This window comes from Carya illinoinensis, chromosome 4, assembly GCF_018687715.1.
Source record: "Carya illinoinensis cultivar Pawnee chromosome 4, C.illinoinensisPawnee_v1, whole genome shotgun sequence".
In the NCBI taxonomy this organism is placed as follows: Eukaryota; Viridiplantae; Streptophyta; class Magnoliopsida; order Fagales; family Juglandaceae; genus Carya; species Carya illinoinensis.
This window is the reverse complement of record NC_056755.1, coordinates 6,940,545-6,956,538: the sequence shown is the minus strand read 5'-3', so window position 1 is coordinate 6,956,538 and position 15,994 is coordinate 6,940,545. Positions and strand designations below refer to the sequence as shown.

The window sequence follows — 15,994 nt, the reverse complement described above, 5'->3', positions numbered from 1 at the left end:
CTTGTATAAGTTCAGTATACTTGGTTACTCCTTTTGATATATAAAATATTTTTACTTATTAAAAAAATATATATGTTGGGTAGTTTTTTACAGGCTTTTTGGGTCATTAGGGGCTCTCCAGTATGGGCTAGGTGTTTTCTAGTATACATTCAGTGTACTTGTTTATTCCTATTGATTTATATAATACTTATTGCTTATCAAAAAATTATATTTGAGGGATTGATTAGACAATGCTCAAAATAATGGAGGAGTTATTGGTAACCTACTTAGAAGTATAAAATATTTACTAGAGGGATAAAAATGCCCGCGACTTTGAGAATTATGAGAATGTTCCCATAATTAAATAGAAAATAATAGTATGCCTTATGGATTTGCCCCCTCATTTTGACTGCTCATGTATTTTATTTATTTTTTATTTTTGCTTAATAATTAAAAAAATGACTATTAGTGTATTGGTATATTTTTTATAATGTTTAAAGATTTTTTTAAAAAAGTGTAATTTGCACCAGCGGTACACGCTGGGCAGCATGGTAGCGCGTCCTAATTATATAGTCATATGCTCAAGTCTTTATAAGATTCCACAAAAGCTGACAACAATACTCTCCTCATTTTTCCCCATTTTGAATTATTATTCTTCTTGCTCATCTTAATTTGGTATATCCCTACTCCTTTGTGTATTTAGATTACGCCCATCTCTTTTGTATACTTCTTGTAAAAATGATGATGTAATACTCCATTCTGATAAGTGATAAGGAGAATTGGTATATGAGATCCTACATTACATGAGAATGAAAATTTTTGCTCTTTATAATATTCCAATGGGGCTCCATTATATCATTGACTAGATCTTTTGGAGTATAGGCCATGTGATTTGGGCATTTCATTTAATTGGGGTGTTAAAAATGGTATCAGAACCTTATCCCACCAAAAATGTGAAACTTGAGCCGAGCCACCTAAGACGGACTAGCCTAGTGAGGACATCGAGAATATAAAGGGTAGAGATTGTGATACCCCATTCTAATAAGTGATAAAAGTAGATGGTATATAAGATCCAATATTGCTTGGAAATGATAAATTCTTACTCTTTTTATGTTCCAATGGGGTTCCAATTTTATCATTAACTAATCATTTGAGAGTATATGCCATGCAGTTTGGGCCTTCTATCGGGGTCTTATAGATGAAAGAATGCTTTCTTAACTAAATAGCCATATGCTCGCGTCTTTTTAAAATTCTACAAAAGTTAACAATGGTACTTTCTTCTAATTTTTCTCAATTTTGAATTATGCTTCTTCTTGCTCATCTTAATTATGTGTATCTTTTTTGTATACTTATTGTGTTTGTGGGTTACACCCCTACCCTTGTTCTCAATAAAATTGGAACAAACCTGACTAATTTCTAGTTTGTACATGCCCTCGACAGAAAGTTTTCTACGAGTGTATCCTGGATAATTTAAGGAAAAATTGCCCTTAAATTACCTGTCCAATATTAGAGCCCCAAGGGTAATGGAGATTTCAACCCAATACTCGTAATCAATAAGGCTCGCTCCAAAATCACTATACACGCCACCCCTTTAGAGTCGTAAAATAAAATATATCTTTTACATTTTCTTTCCAATAACTAAGCCTAGAGGCTACTTTCTTGTCCTATAAATATATGTTTGAGAGTTTATCGATAATGGAAATGCATTTAGAATGTAACAAAAATTTCACTGAAGTCAAAATAGTCAAGAATACTTCAATCTCCTTGATGTTTACAAATTCAATGAGACCTTTGGGAATGAAAAGATATTAGAAAATTATAATTAAAGAATTCTCCTATGGATATACATGCGCCAAGTGTGGATGTTTGGATGAGGTAATTAATGAGGGTATTCGAATAAATGCCACAAGGAATAGATTTTTCTTAGAACTCTTTAATTAGAATGCTGGCCAGATAAAGGTAAATGTAATAATGTTAAGCATCAATTTTTTAGTTATTGGAAGTTTGTATTTTCTCTCCGTACATTCATCTTTCAATGAGGTTTGTAGGGGCATTCTGAGGTTGATTAGAACATATAGGATATTAGTTGTTGATCATGGGGGGTCCGATAAGATTAGTCATTGAATCAAAAACCTTCACTATGATGAAGGAGGGAGGCTTAGTGCTCATTTCAAAGAGGAGCTGGCGGCTAATGAAAGAGTTAAAGACTTGAGAAAGTTGTGGTGAAATGGTTTATCAAGACCTTGGAGGAAAGCTTGAGGAGTGGGATGAAGGAGTTGTATGTGACGACAAGGAAGGGTGATAAAATTTTTATAGCACAAACGTGCTCAAATGCCCAGTGAAGATTTATGGCACTGGTGAGGCGGAAGACATAACTTCATCTTCATCCCTAAAGATAAGGAGGGGAGAAGATGGAGGAGAATGACTGTTGCCCTGGGAGAGATCTCCTTAAATGAACAAAGTGCAATTTACTGAAGAGGAGAGGATGCTCATTGAGGCTGCCGGAGGTGAGGCCTGGTATGCAGTCTCTATCAAATAGGGAGGGACTAGTGCAATCAAAGGTGCCGGCATAGCCTAGGGAGCAAAACAGATGTGGAGGTACAAACACGGCGTGCATAGTACGATTGCGGAAGGAAAAAGGTGGTGGTAAGTCCTATGTTAGCTAGTCAAAAAATGGCATGCACAGTACATTACATAGAATGCAAGACCAGTTGAAGGCATTACAAGAGCAAGTTAGTTTACTAATACAGTGCGTTGAGGAGGGAACTGAGGTGGGCCTAGGCCTAGGACAAGTCCAGGGGCATAGGCCTGGACCAGGAGGGAGGACAAAGCCCATGAGGCAACTAGCCAAGGTCGGAAGGTGAAACCTATATGCACAGTACATTGGCTAAGGGCAATGGGCCAAAGCCTGTGGAGCCTTTCAAGGGCAAAGGCAAACTCCAACCAGCCCGTGTGGAGAGCTAGAGGGGGAGGTGACGCTGGCCCATCCACCAACTGGAGGCAGCAAGGGTAGGCGTTACAGAAGCCCTCAATCCCGATCGAGAAGTTTCCAACAATGAGTCAGCAAGTGGAGACGATGTTGATAACGTCGCTGGAAGAGACTGAAGTCACCAGAGATATTGTAGCTGGAGATAACGCCTATGTTGCGGAGTTGTGGGTAGATTCTCAGGCTGATCTTGGATAGACAATGCCGATGGATAGAAGGGCTGAGCCTCCTCTCGAGACTTCCCCAGCAACAATGCCAACGACTGATTTACAACCTCTAAAAGTAGCCCGAGTCCCATTTTCAAAGATAGAACGCGATGGGGGAAGATTTGGGGTGTTCTCGAATGTTACTTGTCACAAATGACCCCTTTGAGAGGGATGAAAGATTTGTTGTCCTGCGGAAGATCTTGATGTACTGATGAAGCCACATTGGATATTTAGAGATGAGATGGACATTGGGGGGGATCTGATACCTCTAAAATACCTACTGCCATACCTGACTAGTGTCTCAGAGTGGGTGCTGCGTAAAGTAAAGGAGATCCAGTACTATATTCGAATCGAGTGCGAGGGTTTTGAGGAACAATTCATGGCTTTACTAACAGCCATTGAAGTTGGACATTGTCAATTGAAGAAGTCAAATCCTAAAAAACAAGGAGCTAAAGAGGTTAACATGGACTCTAAACTATGAGAGCAGTTCAAGTTCAAGTAGAGAAAGAGCTTAGGGGCTGGGATCAGCTCCATTTTTATGAAGCCCAAGATTGTATCATGGAATGTCCGCAAGCTTAAGGAGGCAAATAAACGCCTTCGCATGAAAAACAAGCTTCATGAGTGGAAGGCGGACATAGTGTGTTTACAGGAAACCAAGTTGAAACTTATCCCTATAGTGGTTGGGAGTTTATGGAGCTATACTTATTTGGATTAGGTTTACTTGCTTCTGACGAGGCCTCAGGAGGCGTTTTGGTGATTTGGGATAGAAGGGTCATGGTGAAATTAGAGGAATTTATTGGGGAGAATATTGTGGCATGTTCCTCTAGGAATGTTGATGATAATTATTTATGGGCTTTTGATGGTATTTATGGACCGAATATAGACAGCAGCAGAAGAATGTTATGGGAAGAACTTGCTGGAATTCATAGGTGGTGGAACTTACCATGGTGCATAAGTGGTGACTTTAATGTTACAAGGTTTCCTAGTGAACGATCTGGTGACAGCAGATTACGACCTGCAAGAACAGAATTTTGAAATGTATTTCTGACTTGGGATTGATGGATATTCCTCTCATGTGTGGTGCCTATACGTGGTCCATAATCATACGTAGTCTAGATTGGATAGATTTTTAGTATCACCAAATTGGGAAACACACTATCTAGAGCTTTATCAAAAGTGGTTACCTCATCTATGCTAAGATCATTTCCCACTATTACTAGATTGTGGAGGTAGTTAGGGGAGGCGTTGGTATTTTAAGTTTGAAAACTTGTGGCTAAACACTAAAGGGTTTGTGAAAAGGGTTAGGTAATGGTGGGATTCTAATCAGATTGATGGCACTCCTAACTTCATTTTTGTAGGTAAATTGAAAGCTCAAAAAAATGATTTAAAGTTATGGAACACTCAATTGTTTGGTGATGTAGGAGATCGTAAAAAGTCCATGCTAGAGGAGCTTCAGGAGGTAGAGAGGACTCAGGAAGGGAGGGCTCTTTCTATGGAGGAAGCATCTCGAAAGGCTGAGCTAAAAGCAGAATTAGAAAGGGTTGTGTTACTAGAGGAGATCTGTTGGCATCAAAAATCAAGAGCTTTATGGTTGAAAGAAATCGACCTCAGCACAAAGTTCTTTCATAAAGTGGCCAACTCCTATAGGAGAACTAACACCATTGAGATGTTGAAAATAGATGGAGTTGACTGTATGGAGGCTTCTGTAATTAGGGAGCATACTGTGGGAGTTTTTGAACACTTACTTTCTGAACAGGTGGGATAGCGGTCAAAACTCAATGGACTAGCCTTGAGTCCATTGATCAACAACAAGTTTTGTGGCTGGAGCGGCCTTTGAGGAACTAGAGGTCTAAATCGTGGTAAGGAGAATGGTCAGAGATAAAAGCACTAGCCCCAATGGTTTTTCCATGGGATTTTTTCAAACTTGTTGGGATGTGGTGAGGGCGGATTTAATGAAAATGTTTCAAGAATTCTTTTTAGTTTGAAAATTTGAGAAAAGCCTCAATGTCACATTTATTACACTCATTTCTAAGAAGATTGGGGCATCAGAGGTGAAGGGTAATCGGCCCATTAGCCTTGTGAATGCGATATATAAGATTATTTCTAAGGTGCTTGCTAATCGCTTAGGAGAGATTTTGGGGAGGATCATTACAAACCCCAAAATGCTTTTGTTAAAGATAGGCAAATTCTAGATTCAGTCCTCATTGCTAATAAATGCCTAAACATAAGGCTAAAATCTGGCCAACTGAGAATCCTATGCAAGTTTGATATGGAGCAAGCATATATGATCATGTGAATTGGGAGTTCTTACTCTATGTGCTTGGGGGGTGTGGTTTTGGAGAGAAATGATGCTCATGGATTAGATGGTGTACATCAACAATGAGGTTTTCCGTATTGGTGAATGGTTGCCCACATGGTTTCTTTAATAGCTCTCGAGTCTAAGACAAGGGAATCCTTTGTCTCTACTCTTATTTGTTATTGTCATGGAGGCACTTAGTAAAATGATTCTAACCTTGGTGAATAGTGGCATTATCGAGAGATTCTCGGTGGGTAATCCTAATAGGGGCACCATTAACCTATCTCATTTATTGTTTGCAAATGATAAACTGATTTTTCGTGAGGCAGAACAACACCAAATTTGAACACTCAGGGCATTATCACTTTGTTTTGAAGCGGTGTCCGTGTTAAAAGTGACCTTTGATAAATCAGAATTGTTGTCAGCGGGTAATATTTCTAACATCTGATAGCTAGCTAGTATCCTTGGATGTAAGGTTTCCTCTCTTCCCATGAATTACTTTGGTAATCTTCCTTTGGGGGCAACTACAAGATCTATATCAATTGGGATACAGTGGTGGACAAGATTAAACACAGATTGACAAGTTGGAAGATATCATTTGGTAGAATCACTCTTATCAAAAGTACTCTTTCTAATCATCCAATGTATTTTTTATCTGTATTCCCAATTCCAGCAAGTGTGGTAAACTGTATTGAGAAGCAGTATTGTGATTTTCTTTGGAGTGGGATAGGAGAAGAACTCAAGTATCATCTAGTCAAGTAGGATAAAGTATGTTCTCCAATATTTTCGGGTGGGTTGGGTATTAGAAACTTGAGAATTTTCAACTAAGCCTTGCCTGGGAAATAACTGTGGAGATATAATATAGAACCAGAAACCCTATGGAAGTTAGTGATTGATTGCAAATATTGAAGCTTTTTTTTTTTTGGGGGGGGGGGGGGGGGGGGGGGGTGGGTGGGTACACTAGGGAGGTCCATGGGGTTTATAGAATGGAACTTTGGAAAGATATTCGAAGGGGGTAAGGAATCTTTAATCGGCATACTAGGTTGGTGTTGGGTGGTGGATCTAGAATAAAATATTGGACTAACGTATGGTGTGGAGATCAAGCCCTAAAGGATTTATTCCCATCAGCTTTTAGGATTGTAGGTGAGAAAGATGCCTTGGTGGCTAATTGCATGGAGTCATTTGGGGAGCTAATCCAATGGAATGTGAATTCTAGTGTTTCACTACAATTGCCCAAGATTGGGAAGTTGCCAGCTTTGAGGAGTTCTTTGCTCTTCTACACACCATGAGGCAGAAAATCTAAGGAGCATATCAGATGTGGTGGATACCCACAGGTAAAGGTAAAGCTGCCAGCACCCACATAACCACATAATACACAATTCCCTTGGAGAAAAATATGGAGAAATAAGGCACCTCCCAAAACGGCATTTTTTGTACAGACTGTTGCATTAAGTAAGATCTTGACAACAAATCATTTACGAAAACGTAAGGTGATCATAGTAAATTGGTGTTGTATGTGTATGAAAAATGGTGAAAATATAGATCATATACTGTTGCATTGTGAGGTGCAGCCTGGAATGTTACGGAATGAAGTGTTTAATAAAGTTAGCTCGGGTTATGTCTACCACAGTGACAGAGCTTAGAGCCAGCTGGATAAAATATATATGAGGTTTCCCACAAATCTCAACGATGGGGAAAATGGTCCCGATTTATATCATGTGGTGCCTATGGAAGGAGCAAAATGAGAGGACATTTGGAACTTAGATTATTTTTTGTTAGAACTCTTTTTCTTTCGGCCACAGCTATAGATTGTTGTGGCCTCAATTTGCATGATTTCTTATTTCTTTTACTTCTCTCCAACTAGGTGTATTTTTTGAATACCAGTTTGTGTACTTGGGTTATGCCTATTAATCGTTTACTTATAAAAAAAAATAAAAAATTATACTCGCAGTGAAGTTTAATTTGTGTTTTGTGTGAATTTTTGAAAAGTTTGTAAATGTGAATCTGAATATTGTGAACCAAAAAAACGCAAGCCCACATGACATAGTGCGGATTATAGTATAGTATTTATAAAAATTAAATGTATGATCTTTATTTTTAAAAGGTGAAAAAGTATATAACAAGTTGGGCGGAAATGAGGATTCCTAATTAATTAAAAATTACTATTTTTTTAAAGTTTGACTCCAAATTAATTTGAATTAAAAATTTTATTTATAATGAATTATGCAGATGTTAATACTGTATCCTATAGAGTATATTATTATTTTTATAGTTTTGGGTATATACTGTATAATATATGTTTTTGTCTTTAATTTACTTATATAATTATCATAACTTGAACTTCAAGTTCCAAGTTTCAACTTATATATAGTCGTATTATACAGTACTAAATATTATATACAATAATTACATTATATCTTACTAAATTTTACAAAACCATACATTATTTCACAATATTATATAATGTCGTATAAACAATACTATTCAGTTGACGATTACAGCTTATAGCTGATTGATTTCGTCGGTAAAGAATACCCTTGGAAAACCAGTGGAGGAGGGATCAAACCAATGAGAAATGGCTAATATGACTGGAAAAATAAGAAACTATGACAATGGAAGAAAATGTGATATAATTACTGCATTAAAAGTGTTTGACAGAATATTGAAATAGAATAATTTGAAGAAAAATACAAGGCTTTAAAATGCATAAATTAAACTGGATCTTTATACATCTCTCATCATCTCCTAATCTTCTGTTGGCTCTGAATATTGTTTGCCTTAATAATTTATATGAATATGAATCATTAAGAAATAACAGCAGCCAGTTTTTTTTTTTTTTTTTTTTTTCAAGTTGCATTATAGGAGGAAATGTAAAAGGCTGATTTCTCCAAAAAATGGTACGTGTTTGGGTAGTTACTAATTCAATGCCAGAGCGTTGAAATTAAATTTTCTAATGTAAAATAATCCATTTTATTGTAAGTTTGTTGTTCTCTTCCCCTTAACAATTTTTTATTCTCTCTTTTCAAGCTTTTACTACACAAACATGCATGCTTAAAATGCATGGAAGAAACATCGATCTAACATGGGACACATTTACAACATGTCCGGCCTCTCAACCTTTGAAAAAAAAAACACTAAAACTCATAAAGCTACAAGACTTCCAAAACTGATTTAGGTTAAAATAGGTGGCTACTTTACAGCTAATAAAATTGAGCTTTATAAGTAATTCTAGGGAGCTAGGTTACAAGTTGAGTGGCCTTTTGGTATTATCGCGTACTTGCATGTTTTTGGGTTATAAAAAAGATGCGGTCTTTTGTAGTTTTATGGGAATGGATGGCTTCCGCTTGTGCTTTGTTGTGAAGCTTTAAGTGCATACCTAGTGTTTGTATGGGTTTCTACGTGGAGTTATTTGCTATACTTGCCTTGCATAGCTACTGATCATGAGTTCCTCTATTTCACTTGCTATCTGCATTTTTAATTTTTTCTGAATCGCAACCTCTTTTATAAATCCAAATAAAGTGAAAGTAGATGATAAGTTCATATTTAATTATTTAGATATTCTTAAATTTTCTTGTTATCACAATTATATACACAAATAAGGATCATTTGGATACATTAATCATTGGCATATCTTTTGATATACATGTTGTGAAACAATTTTATAGTTTGTAAAGCAATTACTTTGTATTGGTGACCTAGTTTTCAAGATTGCATGTGAAAACGAAGCTTCAGTGGCTAATTGTATGGAGATATTTGATGACTAGTCCAATGGAATGTGAATTTCACTAGGGCAGCACAAGATTAGGAAGTTGGCAACTTTGAGGAGTTATTAGTCTCCTATACTCCTTGATATCGAGAACTCAAAGAGCAACATGTTGTGGTGGGTACCTACAGGCAAAGGTACATTCTCGATTCGTTCTTTCTATAAGTCTCTCACACAACTACAGAATAATCAATGTCCATGGAGAATGATTTGGCAAAATAAGGCACCTCCCAAAGAGGCTTTTTTTGCTTCGGCAGCATCACTAGATAAGATTTTGACAATGGATAACTTACGAAAATGCAGGGTGATAATAGTAGATTGGTGCATTGTGTGTAAGAAAAGTGGTAAGACTATTAATCATCTTCTATTGCATTGTAAGGTTGTTAGAATGCTATGGAATGAAGCGTTTAACAGAGTAGAGCTAACTTTGGTTATGCCCGCCATAGTGGTTGAGCTTTTGGCTGGACAAATTTACAAGGTATTCCACAAATCACAGCCTTGTGGAAAATGTCTCCGACCTATATCCTGCAGTGCCTATGGAATGAGCGAAATGCCCAAATGTTTGAAGACAATGAGTACTCATTAGAGGAACTTATCTGACTTTTTGTCAACACTATCTTCCTATAGGCCACAGCTGTACATTTTAGTGGCCTCGATTTTCCTTTGTGATAAGTAAGAATATTATATATATATCAATAGGAGTAACCAAGTACACTACACGTATACAATAAAATACCTAGTTCATACTAGAGAGTCCTTAATGACCCAAAAAGCCTATGAAACTACCCAAAATACACCAAACTCGAATTGGAATATAACACACCTCCCCAACCCCTTGTTTCCCGTAAAACTAATCCTCTATCCGAAAATCCCACTACAAGAACTTCTTCACAATGCCCTCATTTCGTCTTCCCTTGAATTGAGCTACCTCACTTAGTATCGTAGTTGATTGCCTATAAAAAGACACTTTAACTCTCTACTTTTCTTAAAATTTGATTTGGTTTCAAGTGCGTAGATCGCCTCGATCACAATGAGTAGTGCTTTAAATTGATCTTCATATTCTCGATGTGAAAGCCCCAGGATTTGCTGAAACCCATTAACTTTATTCAAAACCTAATCCGATGGTGAACCCACTATATTGTTTATCAGAGTAAGAGAAGTTAGGGGAACAACACTATCCCCAGACACAGTACCCAACTGCACTCCCAACTCTAAACCTTCCTCCACACTAGGCACCAAACCTTGATTTTCATGAATTTCCTATTTCCACATATTCTTCCTAAATAGATGTTACCTCTTGTATACCATATTTATTCTTATCAATATAATCATTTACTTATATAAAAAATTGTATTCGTGTACATTTATGTTGATATTTTTAACGTTATTGTTTAACACATATTTAATATCGATTAATACGTTTCCTCAGCATATTCATTTGAATATGTTAACTTATTTATGGAAATGGATACACAATTACATATGTGAAGAAAGGGAAACCAAAAAGCTAAAAATAGACATATTTAACTCAAGTTCTTTAGCAAAACCATTTAAAAACACTATTGTAGTAAGATCAAAGTCTCATCAAGAAGTCTCATTTTATGTATATCTCTCTTCTATTTAAATCCCTTAATTCATGTTAAAATTTGAAGGAATCTTTTTTCCATTGTAGTGAACCATCATTGAAACAATATCGTCATTAGAGCTCTAAATTTTATTTGTGTTTAATACACATGCAATAAAAGGAAAACATTGACTCGCACATGTCATATAAGCCATTAGAAGGGTATAGTTGTAGGAATATTATTAGGTACCTCTCGAGTATAACTCACATGATACTTTCATCATATCATAAAATGTCATGTATGCTTTTAAATTCACACATATAAGAATTAATTAGTTTTAATGACATAGCATAGTATAATTTTATTTGATTTTCTAATTGTTGTTTGGATACATTGTTTAATCTAGATTGGGGTTTTGATTTATAAACTAATTTTAGGGATAAATTTAGATTTTTGATTTCCTGATTTTTGTAAATGGGTCCTCTGATTTTTGTAAACATGTAGGAGCATAACAGAGTATTTAATTGCTTTGTCCTCTGGTTTTGCTTAATCTAGATTAGTTTTCAATTTTTTGTTCTTGGTTTTAGATTAGGGTTTCGATTATGCTGCTATTATGTCTTTGTACTATGATGTTTAGATTAATTAGTATAACTAAAGTCTAACTAGCCAGAAATAATCAAACATCAGATAGCTATTTTGACCACTCTTGGTGTGTTTGTGCACCTATGTAAATATCTTTAACTTACTTCTAGGGCTCTCTAGAAATCATGTATGGATATAATTTCAAATGAATGTCTTAAAGGGGAAATTTGGTACACTTGATGTCATCTAATTTGCATGCGATTCCTTCATAAATGTTTGGTGTATCATCACAATGTTTGGCCTGTTTTAATTGGCTTGGAGTTGTTGTTAGGAAACTGTTTTAATCTTGAGGTTTTTCAGTTGCTATTTTGAAGATGTTTGATTGTAATTTGCTGTTAGTTTTGCTAATCTTCTATTATAATCTGCTGATTTAATTTCTAATATGACTATGAGTACACTCTTGATACTGTTAAAGGCTGAACACTTTGTCCTTCAATACAATGGTACTGTTTAATGTGTTGTTACTGTTTTTCAGTTGCTATTTTGAAGATGTTTAATTGTAATTTGTTGTTAGTTTTGCTAATCTTCTATTATAATGTGCTGATTTAATTTCCAATATGACTATGAGTACACTCTTGATACTGTTAAAGGTTGAATACTTTGTCCTTCAATACAATGATACTGTTTAATGTTTTGTTTTAGTAACATTTTGTCCTTCAATATTTTGTTGAAGGATTAACACTTTAATTGATGAGAATCCCTTCTTCACCTCATTGTTGGAAAGTTATGAGGGTGGTATTAACAACCCCCTTATGGATACTGCAAATGTTGATGTCCAAGAGACACAACCCCAACGGGAAAAAATGGCACCTAAACAAAAATCCCAGCAGTGTATATCATTTACTGTAGAGGAAGATACTCTCCTCGTTTCAACTTGGCTTAACATTAGTATAGACTCCATACAAGGGACTGACCAAACTTCCACACAATTGTAGAGTAAAGTTTATAATTATTACTCCACCTATAAAAAACCTAAAGGTTAAGAACGGTCTGTACCCTCTTTGACCAATCAATGGTCAACCATTAAAAAATGCATCCATAAATTTTGTGGTTCCATAGCCCAAGTTGAAGGAATGCATCCATAAATTTTGTGGTTCCATGGCCCAAGTTGAAGGAATGCATCCAAACAGTGCGACCATCTAGACAAGGTATAATGGGTTTTTCAATATTTTCTTGCTCTAATTATTAAGTATTTGTAATAACATAGCGTACTGATTGTTCCACTATTTCGAAGATTGATAAGGAAAATTTTTTTACACCAATAGCCCTAAAAAAAACTAACTTCAACATGGATCATTGTTGGAATCTTTTAAGGTACCAACCGAAATGGCAAGCACACATGGAACTCATAAGAAGAAAAGACAATGTCTCACATTCAGGTATTACTCCGAACTCAATACAATTAGGAGAAGACATGGAAAATGTGCCCGTGTGAGAGACCTCCGGGCAAGAAGGCTGAAAAAGAAAGAGAAATAATGAAAATGTAAGGAAAGACAAGATAATAAATTTAACGAGGCCTTAAGGCAAATGAAAGATGATAGGAAGACTTGTATGATGGAGAGAAGAGAATCAATAATGAAGTTTGGCAATGATAGATCTAAGTTACTACATGTTAAGAAAAAAAAACTTGATCGAAATGGAAATTAAGGTTCAAGAAGAAAGATTTGAATTAGTAGCTCTCAAGAAGAGAAAATTTGATATGAAAATTATAAAATTGGATATTGATTCCATAAATTTTGTACAACAAGAGTATTTCCATAATTTTCAAATGGAAATCATTGAGGAATAAAGGAATAAGACCATATCTCATACATAGTTGTATGCTTGGTTTTTGGTATTTTGTAATTGTTTTGACTGTGTGGTGACCTGTTTTGGGCATTGTTGTACTGCTGGTTGCTATAAAATGGAAATTAGTTTTTGTACCTCTTGATGGAACTGTATTTTGTTGGTGGTTGGTATCTAGTGGGTTTTGATTAGGTCAATTTTGTTGCTGCTGGTTTCTGGTGGAGCTGCTGCTTGCTGGTGCGGTGGAGCTGCTGGAAGACTTATAGCTACTGCAAACCGGTGGAGCTATTGCTTGGTATTGGTGGTGGAAATTTTGGTGAAGCTATTGCTTGTTTTGAATGTGTGTTGGAGCTGCTCCTTGTATTCCATTTTGGTAGAGTTGCTGCTTGTTTTGACTGCTTGATATTGGCTTTGGTACTGGAAATTTGTATTCTAGACAACTTGGACAAATTGTATCAAGTGTATGAATTCGTATAAAAATCAACTTTTTGGAACTTGTATTAAATTGATTTTGCTACATGGAATTTGTATTAAGTTGATGATATGTTTTTTAGCACATGTTAATATTTGTTGATGAAATTTATGTATATATAAATTTGGTCATTTTGATATATGAAATTGATAAAATTTGGAGACATGAAATTGGTTTTTTTTTTTTTTAGCACAGGTTAGATAATAGAATCTGTAATGGATGCTAATTGCAAAAACTATAAAAATAAATAATAAAAATTTTAGGTAAAAAATTAATAATAATAAAATAATAATATTTTTTTTATTATTTTGGCTCAAAGATACATAATCCAACATAGGAGTTTTTCTTAAATGGCAAAATCAATCTTCAAAAACGGTCATTTTGCATATGCAAAATAGAGAAACCAATGCCAATACTCTTATAAGGTTATAGTTGTAGGAATATTATTAGATAACTTTGAAGTATAACTCACATTACACTTTCATCCTATCATAAAATGTCACGTATGCTTTTAAATTCACATATATCAGAATTAATTACTTTAATGACATGGCATAGTATAATAGGATGAGACCACTACGTTTTGAGATTCCCTAATAATTATTTTTAGTTACAGTCATACGGCCACAGCTAAAAGAAAAAGGACAAAAATTAGACTTGAGCTGCATTTCCTGGCAGCATATAAATGCGTGAATGTAATCCTCGCACGTAGTCTGTTATGGTAATCGAAGTTGTTATCATAAAATGTTAGGAAAGGTTTTAGATTTTGCATTTGAAATGCCGAATAGGGAAAATCCCATTGGATGAAGCAGAAGGACCAACGCCAAGCTGCTGACCCCCCAGTTCTAAAATCAAATTGGCTGGCTGTATATACCCCAAGTTTCATCAAACTTTGACAAACCCTAATTAATGAAAACTTCCATAACATGACAATTTAATAGGTACAGTTCAGGAAATTCACTAAAGATGAAAAGAGGCACAAAACCAGTAGTGAGAGAAAGAGAAAGATCATCAGACCCACCAAGAATTTTCCAGGCACTTGAAGATGCAAGGAAAGAAAACGGTAATTAAGATGGAAATGACTCGATATAGCTGTTTTTCCTCCTAAATATAGATATACCCAGCTCAATCGCCTGAATGTCTGGGAGTCAGATCGAGGAGTACTTTAACGAGGATTTTGTTTTCGAATATGAACCGAATTCCGAAGGTCTAAGCAGATATCTAGCTATCACCCAAGCCAAAAGAGATGAAAAAAAAGATCAATCACAAATACAGCAAATATTGAAAGTCCAGCCAAGTTCCTCGTACACTAGACCTTTACTACAATTTACCAGACCGTTGCTACATCACGCAGTAGTCATAAGTATTTCAAAACCGTGAAAATTCTTTTGTGTATATATGTAAAAGGCAAAAAAGAGCACAAGTGCACAAAAATATATGAATACACGTATCGAAGCAGCATAAGAAAACTGAAACAAACAAACTATAAAGGATTTGTGTAATTTATATTTGGCGATGAAAGAATTACATACTCAGAGCTTGAAAACTCATAGAGCCTGCCTTTCTGTGAAAAGATGATCGCGGCGACTTCGGCCTCGCAAAGAACTGAGAGCTCGTAAGCCTTCTTTAGCAGCCCATTTCGGCGCTTCGAGAAGGTGACTTGCCTGCTCGTCGCGTTTTCGATTCGCTTCACCTGAATCTTCCCTCTCACCATCTCCTCTATAAATTACAATAACAAAAAACTGCTTCATACTAATCAAAAGGCTTAAAAGGGGATATTCAACATGAAATAATTCCGAATCTCACCAAGTTCTAGGGAAATTTCCGAAAACGCGCGCTTATGACGGTTACAACTTAACCAGAAACTGTGAGGACCCAGAATCGAAAGGAAACTGGATAAAAACTAATTTGTCAAGGTTTTGTGGAAAACTAACTCCAAAAGCCCAGAAAGATTTACAAAAGGAACAGATCACCAAAACCCGGAAGAGAGTATCTCGATAGAAATTTCGTGTAGAAGCGATCAGAACACGTGGACCCCGGCGAGATTTAGAAAGCAAATTAAACCCAGCTATATATCATAGTGTTAAAAAGCTGGAAAACTTTTGGAAACCTAGAAAGATTCCGAGAGCAGAAACAAAAAAGATGAGGTTCTTCGTAACTTTGGATGTATTCATCCCTTTCGTCGGTCCCTGTCTTCAAAGACGAGATTCTCCCTCATCATGTTATGTTCTTGACCGAACAAAATAGCAAAGAAAATAAGAAGTAATTGTTTTTATTTTTGTAAAGAAGCGAAGTTCTCG

The 15,994-nt window shown here is 35.8% G+C and overlaps 1 protein-coding gene across 5 annotated transcripts in view; it reads right to left on the bottom strand.

Annotated features, from left to right (window-relative positions):
* The window catches only part of LOC122307297 (MADS-box protein AGL42-like), a 30,987-nt gene extending 15,020 nt beyond the window's left edge, over positions 1-15,967 (bottom strand). For 4 of the 5 annotated variants that reach the window (XM_043120079.1, XM_043120077.1, XM_043120080.1 and 1 more), the window contains exons 1-2: positions 15,501-15,967; positions 15,227-15,413 (exon numbers count right to left, since the gene is read on the bottom strand). In XM_043120079.1, coding sequence (XP_042976013.1) covers positions 15,227-15,408 — 182 coding nt within the window. In that variant the 5' untranslated portion in view covers positions 15,409-15,413; positions 15,501-15,967. The remainder of the gene's footprint in view (positions 1-15,226; positions 15,414-15,500) is intronic. The other variant, XM_043120078.1, reaches the window with a different exon arrangement.
* Between the last annotated feature and the right edge of the window lie 27 nt (positions 15,968-15,994).